General features: G+C 37.6%; 1 protein-coding gene across 3 annotated transcripts in view; it reads right to left on the bottom strand.

Annotated features, from left to right (window-relative positions):
* Positions 1-20,119, bottom strand: part of LOC145666729 (protein Skeletor, isoforms B/C) — a 463,368-nt gene that overhangs the window by 209,366 nt on the left and 233,883 nt on the right. For all 3 annotated transcript variants that reach the window (XM_081734256.1, XM_081734257.1, XM_081734258.1), the window contains 2 exons: positions 15,923-16,060; positions 1,772-1,853 (listed from right to left, as the gene is read on the bottom strand). In XM_081734256.1, coding sequence (XP_081590382.1) covers positions 1,772-1,853; positions 15,923-16,060 — 220 coding nt within the window. The remainder of the gene's footprint in view (positions 1-1,771; positions 1,854-15,922; positions 16,061-20,119) is intronic.

The raw sequence follows: 20,119 nt of genomic DNA, 5'->3' as shown, positions 1-20,119 counted from the left end.
TCCTTCTATAATCCTGAATACATAAATATACTTGTCAATAATGCCAATTTTATTCATGTTGAGTTTTTGTTTTTTAATGTGTTGGTATTTTACACTTCTTTTAAAAAAGGAGTAGGTACTAGTATAGTGGATGACTAAGTAGAAGCCTTCCTTATGAATTCTACTACTCTTCCTGACGCAACAGTCCTTAGGGACCCAGGGCCAATCAGTCGACTTGTAGCATTCATGTCTTTGGGGTGATGTGCTATCTGCAAATCCCCTGTCTCTTGATGTTACCTTTCTAAACCGAAATTCCTTACTTCTTCCTTTCAAGTAGCGTCCCAATTGTCCTCACGATGCTGGGTGAACTCCACAATATCAATAACATCTAGTGAGTACGAAGGATCGGACCAAACCGGCATTGCTTGGCTTCGCTGATCTTATCTCACGGTCAGTGTGGCTAGGACGTTAGTTACCTTTATGAGTTCAGTTCGTTAATTTCTGCAACAAATATTTTTCTTTTAACCAGTAATTAGTTTTCTGATTGTGGAAAAAAATCACCTTCCAATGATTTTTCATTGATTGAATCAGGTCCACTCTGCATTTGCTTAACTTTTAACAAGTTAAGTCTTAAATTAAAGATTAACAGGCTAGTTCCATGTATTTCTAATTCTTGTAAATATCAAATTAATTTTCTTTTCAATAATTCAAAATCCCAACATTGGTGAACAGTAACTTAAGAACAAAAGAAACGCCCGTGACACAAGTTGAGACAAGAAATAAGTAATTCTCGTCTCGTCTTGTAGAATTCTGTCTCGATTCTCGAGGAATTCCTTTTCATCTTGTCTCGATACTCGAAAGACTTATCTCGTCTCGTCTCGATTTTTTTTGTCTAATTTTGTAAATTTATGTTTAAATTTTTATGTCCTGATGTTTCCCTTAATTCCATCTAGAAGTTATCAGAATTCTAGATCGCGAGAAGTCCACGAACAGTGTGATAATAACAACATTTAAACGATAATTCTTGTTGGAGTATATTGCGTAATGACTTGCAAATATCTATAAACAGTGATAAATGTTCTTCTTCATTGTATTCAACCATGTAACACTTAAACTGTGTTCGAGATCTAAAAACTTGGGTAAATTAATTTTTGCCCACGCGGGACTTGAGAATTGATATATTCCTTGTCTGATCTCGAATTTAAAAATGTAACTTCAGATTCCTATTCTCGCTCGTGGACACTATAAGACGCAAACGAAAAAATATTTCACACATATATTAAGCAAGTCGAAGTCTACCTCCACGTTAAGTTTGGTCAATATCCGATTAGTTGTATAGATGTTCGTGACACATACTATCCTCATGACTGATTTCTTGTGTGTAAAAACTCAAACGAACAAAGAAATAATCAAATATATACAATGAGTTTTTTTTTGTATTGTGATAAATTTAACAAAATACGATTAATTAGTTGTAAAATTTTATATGTTAACTTTATATTAACAATTTATATGATTTTTTTGTGTGAATCACATGCCCTAAATCCTCTCAAACCTGCAAGTTATTATATGTGAGGAAGAATTATCTGGTCTCGCTATCAGATTATGTAAACTTACGGTAAAGAATATCATGTTCATTACTCTTTTGGGCTTTTCCTTTTCTCTCCCGCCACCTTCACTTAATCAATTGTTTCACGACACTTTTATTATCATCATTATTATTCATGACACATAGAGCCTAGTAACTAGATGTTCAACTAACGATTTTTTTTTTTATTTTTGATTGACTTACCCCCCCTTGTGATCCTCCGGATAAGGAACTATGTAGCCATCTGGTGAAGGCCTCTGCGTGTTTCCGACCCAGAAGAATGCGTCTGAAAAAGAAGAGGTTTTAGAATTGTAAGTTAAAACACACAAAAGCGAAAACTTTTTACCAGTAAGACCTTTTAAAAGAATTCCTTTAACGTTAATGGTATCGTACAAAATTTATGAAACAGGAACATATTTATGACTATTGCTGTAAATTACAGATTAAAGCTTAAAGATAGTTGTGCTATTGATAATTAGCTTCACAGACTATATAAATATTGTATTTCCCTCAACGAAAGTTTCATCATTAGAAATGAAGACGCAAAGCCAGTGTACTCATCTTCATCGCAGAGTAAGATTGAAATAATGGTGTCTTACAACTGCCTTGCCATTACAATCACTTATATAACAAAAATCTCATTTTCTTAGCAACATTACCTGTAGATTCATTAAGACGGTGTTTCTCAAATTTTTCTCTCAAATAAGGACAATTTCAATTAGTCAGAATGTTTTGTTGACAATCCTACTCTTATACTTTCTTAAAGTAAATTTATCTTTTTTCCATTTTCTTTCTTCTCTTTTATCTTTGAACGTATACGAAAGTTTTCTTAGATTCGCTGCTGAAAAGGAACATTAAGTTCCAAACAAACTAAATTTTGTTAGACTTTCTGATTTTTGAAAGTCACATCTTTACTCAATATATCACGTGAAAACTAAATTTTGATCAGTAAACTATTCAATGATTAAATTACAAATCAGTATAGTCATTTATTCTGAAGAATACTGGTTTCTGCGTTTGTCATATAAAAATGTATCTTTTTGTGTAATACTGGTTGCCAATGTCTTTGTAAGTAAATTATATACAACTCCATTTTGGCCAATATTGAATTTGCACACCTCTGTTTCAACAAGAAAAAAAAAACAACTCGGAAATTGGCTCTATTTCTTTGAGTTGATCTACTATGTGTTGCAGATTGAAGTACGGTGGCGGACCGTTTTGAATATTTTTTTTTCTAGTCACACTAGGTTACAAATTAGGTCCTGGGTGACTTTTTCTCAGGTTCTATTCTTTCCCCTATCTCTAGCTGAGACTAAGATGTCAAAATGTCACAAATAAACTTTTTTTTTTAAATCACGAAACATAGGACTAAGAATTTTCCTTGCAAGAAATCCTGCAGGGGGCAATAAATATATCTGATTTATATAACGTTAGAGAAGCTTACTGCTTAAACTGACATGCGTGTTTTGTATAGTGTTAAATAGATTACGAGATTAGACACTTTTCAATCTTCTTTATTTTCGTCCAGCACCAAAATTTCGAAAACACTAAGTTGCCTATATATTTCCTATAAATGTCGCTGCCTCAATTTCCAGCATTGGTGTTAATGTAGCATGGAATTACCTTTCATAGTAATATTAGGAAGTTCTTCTACCAATCCGGGCGGCACATAAATTTCATAGGTCTCTCTAGAAAAATTTTCTTCGTGGGCTCTAAATTTCTCAGCGGTCTTCTTAAACTGGCTGAGACAACCCCTTCCCCTTCCAACGATCATCAGCGCTATTTTCAACTGTTTTTTCTCTAAATGAAAATAGCCAAATAATATTAGTTATAACTTAATATCTTTCTGTTTATCGGCTTGTTTTGCGTTATACTCATTCTTCGTATTTTAGACATTAATTTAAAGGATATCAGAAGGAACGTACAAAATCCACCACAGAAGCTCATTCAGTTTGAAAATCCTTGAATTTACCGTATCATAGTTTATATTTACAGTTTACAGGTATTTTACACTCTCACATTTTATGGTGTTCTTGATTAAATGTACAGTACTGTATTATTCCTCTTTGTTTCGTAATGTAATTGTTGATATTAACTACGTACCATATTTAGTGTCAGAACTTAAGGAAAATCCGTAATGTCACACCTCTATGGATGAGTCAAGTGGTTTCGTCACTTCCGCTCTTGTCCTTAGTGCAAAGATCTAATACTCGCATTTTTGGTTCCAAATAATATGTCTGCTAGATAAAGAAAGCATGGACAAGTGTATGTTTCACCTTCTTTTCATATACATATGTTCCCCTCTTTTACTTATCTTTGATCTATTTCCTCTTCAAAGCTTTCCCTTTCAGAAACTTAAACAAAAATTTTAATTCTCTCTTTCATTATAATACTTATAAGTCAATACAAAACATAACCATTGTATGTTTCAATATATACATCATTTTTGGAAACCCATCGGAAACAAATAAACATCAAATAGCAGTGGAAATGGAAATACGTCATGCTTAACATATCCATTACCTCCTTTTTGTCTGTTATAACGAGCGATGAGTATATTTAAAAATATAAAAGCACTGAGGGAAAATATTGCTGGCAAAGTTAGCCGTATATATGACCGCGCGCCACAAGCAGTTCGGCCAGAATTTTTACTTGAAAATTCTTGATTTAATGAAAAAAAAAAAACCATATATTTTTGGGATTGTCCTCCACCTTCCACTTCCTTCAAAAATGTATAGATATGGACAAAAATGTAACCCAGCAAAACAAACCTAACGTTCTACATACTGCACTGTAAAAAATGAGGTGTTAAAACCCTTTCCGGATCCTGGCTTCTTGGGCTACTTTTTAGACTTTCAGTCAAGCAGCTACTGTATCGTCACTATTTATCCTAGGATCATGGTTCATACCTCATTCTCTTCAGGATAAAGCTGGCTTTCAAATGGTATCACTTGCATGCTCATACCATATACCAGAAGCGGGAAAAATGTCAAAGTGAAAGTTTCGGAGGGAATTTTTTTCTCGAACTTTGCCCCCCCTGGACCCCCCTGTGTGAACGTAGCCATCTAAAAAAATCTGATAAATAGTACTTGGTATACTAAATGTGTGTGCCAAATTTCAAGTTTCTATCTTGAATAGTAAGGGAGAGAGAAATTTTATCAAAATTTCCCACAATGCCCCAAATTACCACACAACACTATGATCTCAGGTTAAAAATTTCCTGAGACATCCCTAATTACCCTAGGGACATGTGTCGCCCATATTCTCTTCTGAATAGAACTGCCTTTCAGGCGGTATCATTCACATGTCTCCATCATGTATCAAAGGCGGGAAATTCCAGAAAAAAGGGATTTTTGGGTCTAAATTTCCCTTTTTTCAACTTTTAGCCCTTCTGGACCCCCCCCCCCTGGTTTAACGCAGAAATCTGAAAAAAAAATCTGTTAAATACTATTCGGTGGACTGAATGTTTGTGCACAATTTCAAACTTCTAGGTGCAAAAATAAGCCCGCCAAAAAATTCAGAAAATTCCCCATGTTACCCTATACAGAAGTATATTTTGAAAAAAACATCACTGAGACGTCCCTAATTACCCTAGAATAATAATTCGACCGTCATTCTCTTCAGAATGGAATTGCCTTTCAGACGGTATGACTCACGTGTCCCCATCATGTATGTGAGGCGGCAAAATGACAAAAAACGGGATTTTTGTCTAAAAATCCCTTTTTTCAAATTTTACCCCTCTGGGCCCCCCTGTTTTAATGCAGAGATCTGAAAAAAATCTGATAAATACTACTGGGTGGGCTGAATGTTTGTGCACAATTTCAAACTTTTAGGTGCAAAAGTAAGCCCGCCAAAAAATATACCCACCATGTCCCATTTTTCCCTATATAGAAGTATATTTTTCAAAAAATCCCTGAGACGTCCGTAATTACCCTAGAACAATGATTCGACCGTCATTACTCTTCAGAATAGAACTGCCTTTCAGACGGTATGACTCACGTGTCCCCATCATGTATGGGAGGCGAGAAAATGACGAAAAACGGGATTTTGGGGGTAAAACTATCCCTTTTTTCACCCCTTTGCCCCTCTGGTTTGGTTTCCCCCCTTGTTTTAGCACTGACATCGAAACAAAAAATCTGGTAAATACTATTCGGTGGACTGAATGTTTGTGCAAAATTTCAATCTTCTACGTGGAAAAATAAGCCCGCCAAAAAATATTGAACATAGGCTTAGTAAATGAGAAAATAAATTTTTGACTTATGACGTCATCACCTCCTATGTCTGGACGCAGGAAGGTCTGAAACCGTACATAATGTCTTCTACAAGGCCTCTGGACTTGAAAAAAAAAACTCAAAAAGCTCAATTAGAAGAGAAATAACGCATGTACCATGAAAAATGCGTATGGTACAAATTGTACCATAGGATCCCCAAAGGGTGAGGGAAAATATTGCTGGCAAAGTTAGCCGTATATATGACCGCGCGCCACAAGAGTTCAGCCAGAATTTTTACTTGAAAATTCTTGATTTAATGAAAAAAAAAAAACATATATTTTTGGGATTGTCCTCCACCTTCCACTTCCTTCAAAAATGTATAGATATGGACAAAAATGTAACCCAGCAAAACAAACCTAACGTTCTACATACTGCACTGTAAAAAATGAGGTGTTAAAACAACACAAAATGACTACCACTTTAGCGTGTTACTTGTGTGTTAATTCAGCAGCAAGCACATCGCTATCCGGGCATATGAAAAATAACTTTTTTACTATCTGGGAGAATTTTCTTTGATATTTATCGTTTAATATAAGCAAGGCTTTGCGAAGTATATTTGGCACTTATGACAAGTATGGAATAATGCTCTATGTTTTCTGTAATCGGTCACAATAATATTGTTGTAAACCTGTAAATCGTCTGACAAGAGTTACATAGGCAAGAGTTCTGTCATCTTCTGTTCATACGTGCTAAGACACAAGAATAACAGATAAAGAAAACAGATGAAAGCACTGCTCTCTGTGTAACTGTTGTCAGATGATTCAAAGGTTTACAACAATATTATTGTGACTGATTACAGAAAACATAGAACGTGTTTAGTTACTTTCCACAAATGTGAAATATATTTCACAAAGCTTTGCTCGTACCAGCCAATAAAAACAATGCAAATACTCACAGCCAGTAACGACGTATTTTTGATATGCTCTAAGGCGACGTGCTTGGTGTTCACATACTTACTTTGGGTTAAGACTGTCTTAAAGCAGTTATTTCACCTTCCGATGAAGAAGTATTGCAACACGTATTTCTGAGATCGGTGCAAGTACGCTTTTTATAGGGTCGACAAAAGGATTATACGCCTTTTGGAGAGTTAAAACCTGTATCTTTGTTCTCATTTCATCTGTTCTCATTTCACTTTATTTCTTGCTAACTGGTTCCGACCATCACCTGTACCTTTGTCTTCATCTCCATCTTTTTTATAGGGCCGTTGGCCCGATGCACCGGCTACAACCTGTGGTCTCTCACCCTAGAGATCAGCGTAGGCGCACCAGGCGGGAATCTGACAACTCTGATCAATCTGTTGACAAGCGCCCCCGTTCTGGGTCTACTCCTGAGGCCGCCAATCTTGCCGATGCCGATGACGAACAGGATCTGATTATGGACACGCAACCCTCTGTTAGCAATCCAACCGCTCCTCCTCCTCAGCTTTCGACCACTTCGATCTACAATTTTCTCCTAACCAATTTTGACACCAAATTAAAAACCTCGAAGCATATTTTCCAACAACTTGTCAAATAGGTTCCATGCCTGGAAATAGCCGAAATTCGCTTCACGAACAATGGTGTCATACTGAAATCGAAAAATCCAGATTTTCATCGCCATGTCCGTAACAAGGCCTCCTTCGAAATTTTTGGAAAAAAATGCAAACATTTCTGTCCTGCAACCAAAAAGTCAGGCACAAGGTCCAACACCAAGGAAACCACCATTATTATCTGTGGTCATCAAGGGTGTCGATCCCAAGATAACAGACACAGAGGTCGAAGAGGAGCTTACAGCTGAAGGAGTCAGCATTCAAAAATGCATCCGAATCCACAACAATACAGGCCCTACTTACTTCGAGTTCTGACAAGCAAACAACAGGCCATTGATCACTTGTTACAGCATGGAGCTTACATTTTCAAACGCCGGTCATAAGGTAGAGCCTTCTCGTACACCTCCGTCAGTCCCGATCCGTTGTGAAAAGTGCCAGGTTTATAATCAACACCTGATAGCTAACTGTTCTAACAATTCTAAGTGCGGTTACTGTGGTCAAACTCACTTCACTAAAGTTTGTCCTGATGAAACAGCACCGCCACAATGTAGTAGTTGTAAAAAACGCACCCTACTTAGCTATAAGTGCAAGGCCAAACCTCCAGTGAGCCTACGAAACAGGAACTAGTTGTGCCTTTACGCACTCCCGATGCTCCAATGCCTCCACATAATTCTCTGCGTGAGCCAGTTACTGTTGAGGATATGATTCCTTTTTTCAGTCTCACGCTTCAAAATATCCATCCGTTCTTGCGAGCACACATGGTCAGTCAAGTCATCCATACGACCAAAGTGCTCTATCATCTCGATGTCAAAGCGACTTATTCCGATCAGACTGTCCATTTTCAAATCAATCCCGTCACAACCCAAGTTTAATCATTTTTCATCATGGATAGGAGCCTTCTTATAACGTTACTCTACCTAAATATCCAGTCATTATGTACCAGGAAAGATCTTCTTACCGCTTTTTTACGCGAACATCAGGTACATAGTTTTCTATTGAATGAGACTTTCCTGACACCGAAGCACTCTGTCTATTTTCCAGGTTATGATTTCATCCGCCATGATGGCCCTTCAGGGCAACGAGCAAACGGCGGAATGGCTATAGGGACCCAACATAAACTACCCAGTCGAATCATTACTTACAACTTTTCTGAACCTCTTCCGGAACATAATATCGTTACTATTTACTTTAAAGCTAGATCAATCATTATAGCTACCATATACATTCGTCCACATGTTCGCATACCAACTTCCTTCTTCACTCATCTGGATACTACCTTCCGCTACTATATTATCATGGCTGATATCAACTACCATAGCAGAAATGATGCTGAGAAACGTGCATTTTCTAATTTTATTAATTCACATACGAACAGTGAAATCTGCGCTATATCTAGAACAACCCGTCCATCTTCGAATAAAACTCCTGATGTGGTCATTGCATCTTCTAGTATCATGCCGTATCTCGAAATCACTGTTCTTGATTTAATAGATAGTGACCATGGTCCTATCAAAGTGGACTTACACTTTCGTACCACCAACAAACCACAACCGGGAGCTCTTTGAACCCTGCCAAATTTTGACCGAGTTAATTGGATAGAGTACCGAACGGAACTAACGAATATGCTAGCTGATGTTCCACTTCCAACCAATATCCCATCATTTGACGCTACGCTAGGCCAACTCACTACGAGCATTCAAACCGCCAGTGCACTCTCCATTCTTGTCACCACCTGAAATCTCTACAGGCCTAAATTACCTCCTCAGTACCTTTCTTTCAATTTTTTAGCCCGGACTGCATACAAGGAGTACCTACGCACTCGTGATGCTGTCACCCTACGACTTCATCGCCAATATCTTCGTATGGTGCAAAATTACATCCGAGCGTATAAAAAACGTAACTGGATCAGAACTGTTAACACTTTAGCTACAGGAAGCCATCCAGCAGGTTACTGGAAACATTTCAATCGTCTTATTGGGAAAACCAGTGCATCTCATTATCCACTAATCGAGAACAATACTGCCTTGACCACAGATACAGAGGAAGCTAATGCTTTCGCCCGATTTTTTCAAACCACCTTTACACCAGAAATCTCCTTTCGAGACAGGTCCAATCTCTATCAACGTGTTGCGAAGTACAGCAACCCTCATAATGGGTACCTGTGAATAAGTATGGATCATACTCTGGACGATAAGAATCCTTTGACAGCACCTATAACTCCACTAGACATTACCGAGGTCCTACGCCACAAAAAGAACACTGCACCTGGCTTCGATCGTATTACTTACTGTCACATTAAGGAAGATCCAGCTCTTTTATGCCACATTTTGGCATCACTGTATAATTTCGTTCTCCGAACCGGCTATTACCCACCCGATTGGAAGTTTTCCAAGGTTCTCATGTTTCTTAAGCCACATAAAGAAAAGTCAAACCCAGGATCATACAGGCCAATTCAACTGACGTCAACGCTAGGCAAAATATTTGAACGTATAATCGTTCGCAGACTTCATCACCACTTGTCAATTCATGATCTGCCTACGCACCAAGCTAGTTTTCGACCTAATCACAGCCTCCTCGACAATCTCTTACTTCTAGTCATTATTCTCACGAATCATTATAATAAAACAACACCTTCCTGCTTACTTCTCTTCGACCTCAAAAAAGCATTTGATAGAGTTTGGCACAATGGTCTCATCTATAAATTACATTTTTTCGTCTTCCTACGGCCTATCTTCGGATGGTTTACCATTTTCTCACCAACCGTTTTGCTTATATTTCAATAAATAACAGTGTATCGTTTCCAATCTGTCCCTGCACTGGCGTCCCACAAGGTTTAGCTTTATCGTCTTTATTATATATTCTATTTGTTAGTGATCTACCTGTTATGCCAGAACCGATTTACACTTTCACCTTTGTTGATGATATAGCACTGCTCGCTTGCTGTAAAATCATGCATCAAATCAATACCCATTTGCAACGGGCTATTGATGCTTTCAGCAACTGGTGTAGTCGGTGGCAACTGAAGTTAAACTGTGACAAAACCCAGGCGCTAGTCATCCTTCCGCATAGGAAACACATTTGGGTGAGACGTAATCCATCTCTGCTTAATATTAAAGTTGAAGGTGTACCCATCCATGCAAGTACTACCGCTAAATATCTGGGAGTGATCTTTGATGCTAAATTATCCTGGAAACCTCACCTTTTTCTATCAAAGAGGAGTCCCAAAACCGCTTAAATTTATTAAAGCGTCTTGTCGGTACTACCTGGGGATTACACGTTGACACACTGTTAAATACGTATAAAGCGTTTTTCCGCCCCTGTCTGACACATGGCCACGCTGCCTGCGTTAGCGCTTGGGATGAATTTTATAAGCGGCTTCTTATAATCGAACGTCATGTATTACGTCTTGCCTACCGCATCACTTTGTCTAGCCTTACTCGCTTTTGTATGATAAGCTGACCTTTCTTCAAATCACTCGACATCTTGAAGATTTTCGCTCCCGGTATATAGATAACAAGTGGACAACTCAGCATCACACCTTCTTGGAAACCATACACATTGATGTCAGTCTTTCCATTCCTCCTAAGTATGCTTATACACCTTTACAGCATCTACTTACAATCTATAGTCAGAAACATCCAGAGCATCCAGATCAATACATCTTTCAAACAGATCATCCGCCAGAATCCAATCGTCACGTTTATCCATCGCTTGCACAGTGACTCTCATTCTAAGAAGGGCTTCCCCATGTCGAGCATCAGTGTTGAGTAGGCCCTAGGGTGCAGCGTTTTACCACTTTTTTTTTCGGAACGACATGTAATACCTGGCAAAAGTGGCCCACCCACATGGACATTACAGTTATAGATCTTTTTTCAAATCAGATAATATCTTCTGTGAGAACTATTGCCTCAAAGTTTCAAAATTTCACTGAAAATTACAAAAAATACCAAAGTTCTTCATGAATTTTATTAAAGTAAACATTTTTTGGTTAAATACATGTCAGTTAATTAGAAAACTGACATTCAAGTATAAGAATGCCAGTTATGTGCCCTTGGGGGATAGGAATGCCTCCTCAGGGGCCAAGAAATGGGGCAAATTCAGTACATTTAAGCGGTTGTGCAGGTCCTCGCTCACCTGGTCATATAACATGTCCAAGCGTCCCAGAGTCTACCCCGTGGAGGTGGCTGCACCTAGGGCTCTTGCGCCAGCCCTACCCAACCAACCAACCATATATAGGGACGGATGAACTAATCCAATTCGTCATTGTCAGGAAAAATTGTCACAAATTGGGAGTTTGATTATAATTTAGACACAGCTTGCTTAGAAAGTAAGGTTGACCTGATCATCCCGTCCCTAGCATCACTACCACATACTCGAGATGCTGCTTCAGTGACTAATTTCACTATCCGTTCTACTGCCATCGTGTGACATGGATAGACGGTGGAGGACTATTCTGGCACAGTGTTGACAGAAAGTGAAAGTTCGTCCATGAGCTATTTGTTTGATACCGTCGTTAGAACTGGTTGTGCAGTTATTGAAACATCAGTGCTTTCCCAAAAGATCATTTCAGTGTAATCTTTCGCCTCAAAATTTAGTCCGGGATTGATGTTATATCTAATAGTGTTATGAAGATTCTCTGCTTCGTGTTTTCGAGCACTAAGAATCTTATGTAATGCATCTTGTCGGACAGCAAGTAGACCATCAGTCATCATGGTGAAAAGAACATTCTCTGGGAGTGCGAGAAATGCATTCGTCTGAATGGATGAACGGATTACAGCCTAGTATTCATTTGGTAAGTATCTAGACCTGTGAATGTTCTCGAAGACGTGACAAGGACCATTAGCAATGGAAGACTTGAGATAAGTATCTCAGGTCTTTACTGAGTTTTCTGAGCTCTTCTGACTATGATGAGGTAAGTCACATGTTATTGGTTTGAATGACACCATTGGAATCTTTTCACAGTCAGATAGTTTTGAAGCTGTGGGACCTGTGTAAGAATAGGGGCTTGAATTAGTGCCAATATTCGTGAAGAGAGCTCGGAAAGGCAGTTCATTAAATTGCAAGAGACAAATAGTCTGTTAGTTCCTTTAATTTTCGACGAATATCTCCCTTCCAACCAGTGCTAGTGTTTGTTCCATCACATCGAAGAACCTCAACTTCATCAAAGCCACCTTCGATTTGGTTTATGATGTACTCGAAAATAGCCGTGGTCTCGTCATGGCCAGAGCCAGAAGATGGTGTCACGTCACCAACGTATTGAGAGTTAGGTTCAGCCACAAGTGCTCTTCTCTAAGGATGCCTGCGTGTGTTTTAATGTCTTCCCTTTGACCATCAAAGTATAGGCTTTTAATTGGATCATCATTTCTAGAACTTTCTTTTAAATTTTGAGCAACTTTAAGATTCGCATGCCTTATTTTGCTCTTGTCCACAATTAAAGCAGAGGTATGTTGCTAGATTGTTGAAAAGTTATAATTTCAGCCTTTAAAGCTACCTGAAGCACAGCTGATGTTATATGTGCCGCAGCCCTTTCGCTTACATTGTATATCTGAGCAATCATAACAGTTTCAGTCAAATCCAGCTTCAGTTTATATGTTCTGTCTCTGGGTTTGGTCTCTTTCTCAGAAGAGCTTTCGTCTGCTTTCTCTTCAAGGTCTGCTTCATTGACACTGAAGTCATTTTTGTGATATAATAAATAAGATTGTTTTAAAAAAGAAATACAGAATTTTCTGTGAAAATAGTGTTTAGCAAACTATTATCTGTAACGGCCAATTCATATAAGCTGAAGGCAACAGTAACCAAATATAGCGCTTGAGAAATGGCGCCCAATTTGAAGCGTATCCGGCTCAGTGACGCTGAGTTACGCAGATCGGGACAGAAGAAGGGCGTTGCAGTATTGAGGTGGAGGGGTGGGAGTGTCATGGTGAAAAATAACAATGCTCTGCTACCACTATGAACCACCAGTAGAAGGAAAAGGCAAGGACGAAAATAGTTGAATCATTGATTGGAAAAAGGGAATAAGTGAATCAGACCTAAGTTTTCAAAAACGCTAAAAAACCTTCCCGAGGCGTTGTTTGTATTTGTTGCAAAAAGTGTATAATTGATTACTTGTAGCAAAAGAACTAACAAACACTAAGACAAGAAGAAGAATCTTGTATTGCAGCACTGCAATTGGTCAGATAAGCTTAAAAATGGAAAAAATATTCCCTTTTTCCAATCAATTAGAGTTGGACGCAATTGTAATTGTGAGTAGGATATGTAATGTGCAGTTTATGATAGAAAGCTATGAAAATATACATGCTGAATACAATGTTGTATGTTAATCTTGGACATATGTATCCGAACTATCACGCATGTTAGGCTTCTAACAATTTTATTGTCACCGTTCTTTTTTTTTTTTTTTTTTTTTTTAAAAAAAAGCATATTATTCCTACAGCAAGAAAAGTCATACAATAGACAGCTGAACAAAATACGTAGCAAAATACGTTGTCAAAATAGAATGACTTTACATAGGGTCCTATCCGTCTGCATCTTCGTCTTCTACAGTTTCTTGGCCAGTGATTTTCCATGAACAAATCATCCTATAAAACTTTTTGTGTTGGTCAGGTATGCATTTGATGATTTGTGAAGAATCGTTGATCTTTTTCTGATTGATCGGGACTTGCTAATCGTATGCCTTTGACGTTGGCAGTGGAACGTTTGTGACATTACTTTTGGGTAATCGAAAAATATCAGTTCTTAGTCCATTGATAAACTTATGAGCTTGCACATAACCTACAGATTCTGCTTTATAAACAGTGTCTTTATTTACGTACTTGGAATTTCACTGTTTTGTCCACCATGCTACCTGAAGATTTCTTGTAAAACGGTTACCATCAATGTTTAAAATCTAAGATTTCTTCATTGACACCTTCGTAAACCTGAAATGGAGTATCAGAATTTCTTGCATTCGTAATCATGTGGTTATACTGTGCTGGTAAATAAATGCGATTGTGTCGTTTGAGTTCTCGTTTGATTATAACAAAATTTCGGTCACATGGTAAAAACTGTGACCTCTGACAGGCAAATATTGCTGTATACTGGTAAACCGTTATGACACGATCAGACTGAAAAGCATTAATGTCATTGTATGATTGCATTTTTGGTATTGTATGATCACCACTTGTATCACTGAAAACACATACATCTGTAACTGATTGGGGCAAATATTTCTTTATAGATTGTGCAATGCGAAGACAAGGCGAAGTATTGCAACGTCAGCAGAGGGCTCTAGTGGTTGTCTACATACACACAGTCTCACAGTTGTGGTGGTATCCTATAGTGAGTGGAAGAAGGAAATAAGAAACGTAGTTATTCCCTTTTTCTAATCAGCGAGAGATTTTGTTTTCTACATTGGTCATATAGAGTTGCCCAACGATTCCTATTTTCTACTCAACGATGTAACTATCTTAAAGGAACACATCTGCTATCTCAGGTTAAAATCGCAAAAAAATTGTACTTATTCCCTTTTTCCAATCAGTGGTTCAGTTGTAGAAACGCTTAATTGTACTGAATTTGCCCTCTTCTCGGGCCCGGGGCATATAACTGACATTTTGAGACTTGAATGCCATTTTTCATAGCATTTGGCGCATTCAAATCCAAAAATATGTTTACTTTAACATAACTAAAAATAATGAACAATTCTGGTATTTTTTGTAATTTTCAGTGAAATTTTGAAACTTTGAGGCAATAGTTCTCACAGAAGATATTATCTGATTTGAAAAAAATCTATATCTGTAACGTCCATGTGGGTGGGCCACTTTTGCCAGGTATTACATTTCGTTCCGGAAAAAAAGTGGCAAAACGACCCACCCTAGTAGGCCCAACACAGAAGATAAGCTCATTTGTGACAACTAACACTACCCTGTAACCTGTGGCGTCCATGCACCTCATCTCATCACCATAACGTTATAACTACTCATATTTTGTAATATTCCTTCCTTGTTTGTTTTCACTCCTAATGTAAAACTTATGATTATTGAAGTTTCATCTTGATGTTACTCAAGCTCAGTGTATTTATCCTTATGTCTCCTGCCATGATTACAACAACAATAATAATTCACCTATATGTATGAATAAAGTGAGCTTCTTTATTATTGTTGTTGGCAAAACCTCATAGCCCATATATGTGTTCCACTTTTCATTAAAATTAAACTTAAGTCCCTCCCGAAGAGACGACGTTATCGTCTACGGAAAACAGTAAAAAGAAAAAAAGCTTGGTGTTGAATTGACACACAAGTAACACGCTAAAGTGGTAGTCATTTTGTGTTGTTTCAACACCTCAGTTTTTGCTGTGTGCCCTAACCTCACTTGAATATAATTTCTACACTGAAACAACCTATGTTAAACTTACCTAAAAGAAGCGAAATATTGTTGTAGGGGTGCACTCATGTTACACTAGTATAACTGTATTTTATGTGTTCTCCTTGCACGTTATAGTACAATCATTTTCAGGTAGAATATGGAAAATTATATGTATACTACCTATGTTATACTAATATTAGTGACAGAAATCTTTACCTGGCGCTGATCCATCGTAATAGAAGCCTTTTATAAATATCGTATCTTCATCTACTGCATATACAGCTCCTTTAACTGCATGTGTGTAATTTTTTAAGTTACCAATAAATTTTCCATAATAATCTCTCGCTGGGTGTCCTGCAAAGAAAAATATTTTTCTATTATTACTGCCTCTTTATTTTTTTAAATAGTTTGATCAATTTAATTCATAAAACATGTAAGGAAAAAACATTTATATATACTGATATTCTTGTTTACATTTGCTTTCAAAATTAAACATTATACAAGTTCAAACATTTTTGGAAGCACTAAACAAATGTTCAACACATAATTTGTTAGTGTTTTGAGTTGTTCAACATGTAAGATAAACAAATTTATTATTGTTCTTTTTTAGTGCAGTTCTTATGTCGTTGTGATTAAAATTCAATAAACCCATACTCAAACAGTATGTTATTAGACTATTTGTCATTTTAATATTAGAACCAATTAATTGCTCAAACAGGATGTTCGAATAATCATATTGTAAGGATCCCCACATCACGACAGACGCACGTGTCAACTCAACACATGTTATTGATTATAAACAACCTAGCAGAAAAGAAGCCTACACGAAAGACACCGAGGAACGCCAAAAGAAGACGGACCTCACGGAAGGACCCGAAGAGGAAAAATAAACGGAGGACCACCAAGGGACCCAGCATCAGTCGTCCAACTGATTAAATCACCTACACCGCCCTGAGGTCGCACTGGACTAGGGGTACACCTATCCTTCCCGAGGTCGCAGTGGACTAGGGGTCCTTTCTACATCCAAGCCTCGCGAAGCTGCCTTGAGCTGAGGGGGCTATCCTTTCAGACTCACCGGAACCGGCAGGTGCCTTGGAGACTGCCTTAAGAGAAGGGGCACCATGCAAAACATCTATTCTCCTCTTACTTGGACATTAACAAGAGAAAACACTATTTTACTCTTTGTAATCAAAGACGTTTTGTATTTGACAAATTTTATAATAAATTGGTGAAGGGGATAAATCTCTGTCCATTATCGACTTTACCAAAATCATTACAATATAGTTATTCAAATAATGAAAAACTTTGTAAAAAATGAAATGTTCGAATAAAGTTAGCAGTATTATTGCATTATAGTAATATCTGTGAAGCTATGAAGAATATAATTTCTAGCCCTCATCCTTGGTCTAGTGGCTAGCACGTATGTGTTTTTGGTGCATAAAATCCAGTGGGAAAGAATCAAACAGCTAAAATGGTTCAGACCCTACTTTGAATTGTAATTCTCGTCCTATTATAACTTTATTGCTGACAAAGGGCTCAAATATAAATCAATTAATTAGTGTGGCTTGTAAATACTATAAGTGGTGTAAAGTTGGAAATTAGAGCTGACAACAGTGCACTAGTTCAAATAGTTTACAGAACAGCTAAAAAGTAGCAGTGCTGCATGACTTGGTAGTAGGAGCACAGAGGATGGTCATTCTGAGGTATACTGAATTGAATGTAGATTGCAAAAACGGCAAATGAAATCTTCTGTCGAATGTAAGCAGTGTACGGAGACACATCTTTGAAAAGAAATGTGATATTCAAGTTGCGTGTCGAGTTTCGAGGTGTACGAATATATACAGCGAATCGCCTACAACTTGGACAGGTGCCTCTAAACGACCAGGAAAAGGTGATCATGAGTTCCAAACATTCTGTAATGGTACGTAAGCCGTCAAAAGTGTTAAATTTCAATGTCGAATTCATCCACAGTACCCTGCACAGGAGGCTGGAATATTCGTAAAACATGTGTCCAATAGGTACCCTTGTTTCACCGAAGAACAAAAAACCGTACGGACGAGGATACGCGTGGTATATACATGTCAAACAATACTACAGGGACGAACAAAGTTTTTTGGAGCAAATCATGACTGGTGATGACACTTACTGACATGATTTCAAGCTGGAAAAAGAGAATGAATTAGGAATGTGGAAATCGTGCACCACCAAATCGAGCAATAAAAGACATGTCGCTGGCTGGCAATGTCATGTTGACAGTATTGCTTGATGTCAGTGGATCTCTGCAGTTGCAATGGGAACATCAGAACCTGTTTATTTCCTTTATTTACAGCTGGTCTAGTCACTATCAACCCCAACATTGTTTCATACTTTACACAAACTCCAAAGGACCACAGAAACCAAATGGCTCGAAAAGCTCCCGTGAGATGTGCTTATGTTCTACGGTAGCGCACGCTCACGCGCTATTAACACAATGGGCACTTTGTATTGTTTTCACTGTGATCTTATGGATCGACCGCCTTTTAGTACAGATTTCTCTCCGTGCGACTATTACGTCTCTGGTCCGTTGAAGTAGATCCTTAAGGGGAAGCGTTTCTCCTCCGACCAGACAATTTAGTGATGCTGTGGAAGAACGGTTCAACCAGGAACAAAGTTGTTCCTTGAGGAGGGAACGAAAAAACTTGTTCTTAGTACAGGAACAGTTGCCTGAATAATGGATGTGCCTTAATTTAGACGCTCGAACTGCTATCAATATACTGCTATTATAATATAATGTATGATGTTCAATACACACAATGTGAATTTCTGGATACCAGGCTGTATGTTTAAATTAAACAATATATATATATATATATATATATATATATATATATATATATAAAATATGTATCTTCTATTGGTGAAATATTACTGAAGTCATAATTGCTTAGTTCTTACATACGTGGGAATGGTAAAGGTATGTTATCTACTCAGAAAATGTAACTGTGATCCACGTGGTGTGTGAAGTTAAGATTCTACCTTTTCATAATCTGAGCACTTAGAAAATGTGATATGATGAACTATTAATCCCCCAGGTCTTCCAATTTACTCAGTTAGGAGACGCAATTCGACTAGGGCGGAAACGAAGTACAGATCCTGCCGTTGTCGTAGTCCGAACCATTGACATCTAGTTGGTAAGTAGATGTCTTACCGACTACTCATCGGCCATATATTGTACGTCTATATTCCTAATCCTATTTGTCAATTGGGATTGTTTATACAAGATGTTCAGGGAATAAACCGGCAAATTTCGCATACATGTTCAGAATTTCAATACAAGAAAAAAGTTTATCTGCAACTTCAGTCGGAAACAACTAATACGAACATGAACCCAAGTTAAGGTAATTAGTAAAATTGGTCATAGGGTAGTTATTCTTTCCATCTTCGAAGTTAGGCGTTTCCGACCAATGTCGTATCTAAGCTTTTATTCTTGCATTAAGATCCTGAACACACACACGAAGTTTATCGGTTTATTCCTGGAACATCCTGCAAATACCACATTTTTAAATCACGAAAGAAGAAATTGACTACTCTGCCAAAACTCTACTTGATTTGTATTCTCCCTCAAGAAATGGCCTTGAAACTGTTCTTCAATAGAGCACTAAATATTCATGTAAAACAAGTTACTATACTCTCTCTTCCTTGTAAGAACTGAACAGAGAGGAGCGGAGAGAAGAGTAAGCTTTTAGAACTGCTCAGGGCCGTGCCGTGGGGAGGGGGCGAGCGGGGAAACGGCCCCGGGTGCCGAAGTAAGGGGGCGAAAAATTCGGGAGAAAAAAGGAAAAAGATAGGAAAAATTGCTTGGAATATATGTATGGGGGCGTCGTCGTATACTCTCGCCCCGAGCGCTGATTTTCCACGGCACGGCCCTGGAACTTCTTAAACACATAACACTAAATTGACCAAGATAGATTTTCTCAGTGAATATATTAAATAATTGTTCAGTCAGATCTGTTTCGCATTTCTTTCATAACATGCAGTTAAAACATGATATTATTAATAATAAAATTAATCCCAATAGATGCAAATAGTGAAGGAGTAAGTAAATTACATTATCGATTTCTATAAATGTTGTTTCAAATCTTTGGGATAAATATTCTCATCCATTCAAATTAATCAATATACATTTTTTTAGTTCAACGGTAAGGACATTAGTAATTTAAGTAAACACATTTTAAAACAATAGTGACTTATTTAACTTATTTATTTGAAGATTAACATCTCTTCTATCCAACAAGGCTATAAGAATTGGAACTATGATACTGTTTTAGCGTCATATGACACTGTTCTGAACTACACGTCCCCGAAAAGTCTACTTTAACTGTACAGTAAGTTGGATAATATTAAAACTCAAGAAAATTGAGAGAAATTAATTCG

This window comes from Thermobia domestica, chromosome 12 (genome assembly GCF_964235325.1).
Source record: "Thermobia domestica chromosome 12, izTheDome1.hap1.1, whole genome shotgun sequence".
Lineage (NCBI taxonomy): Eukaryota > Metazoa > Arthropoda > Insecta > Zygentoma > Lepismatidae > Thermobia > Thermobia domestica.
This window is presented reverse-complemented; position numbering and strand designations above follow the sequence as displayed.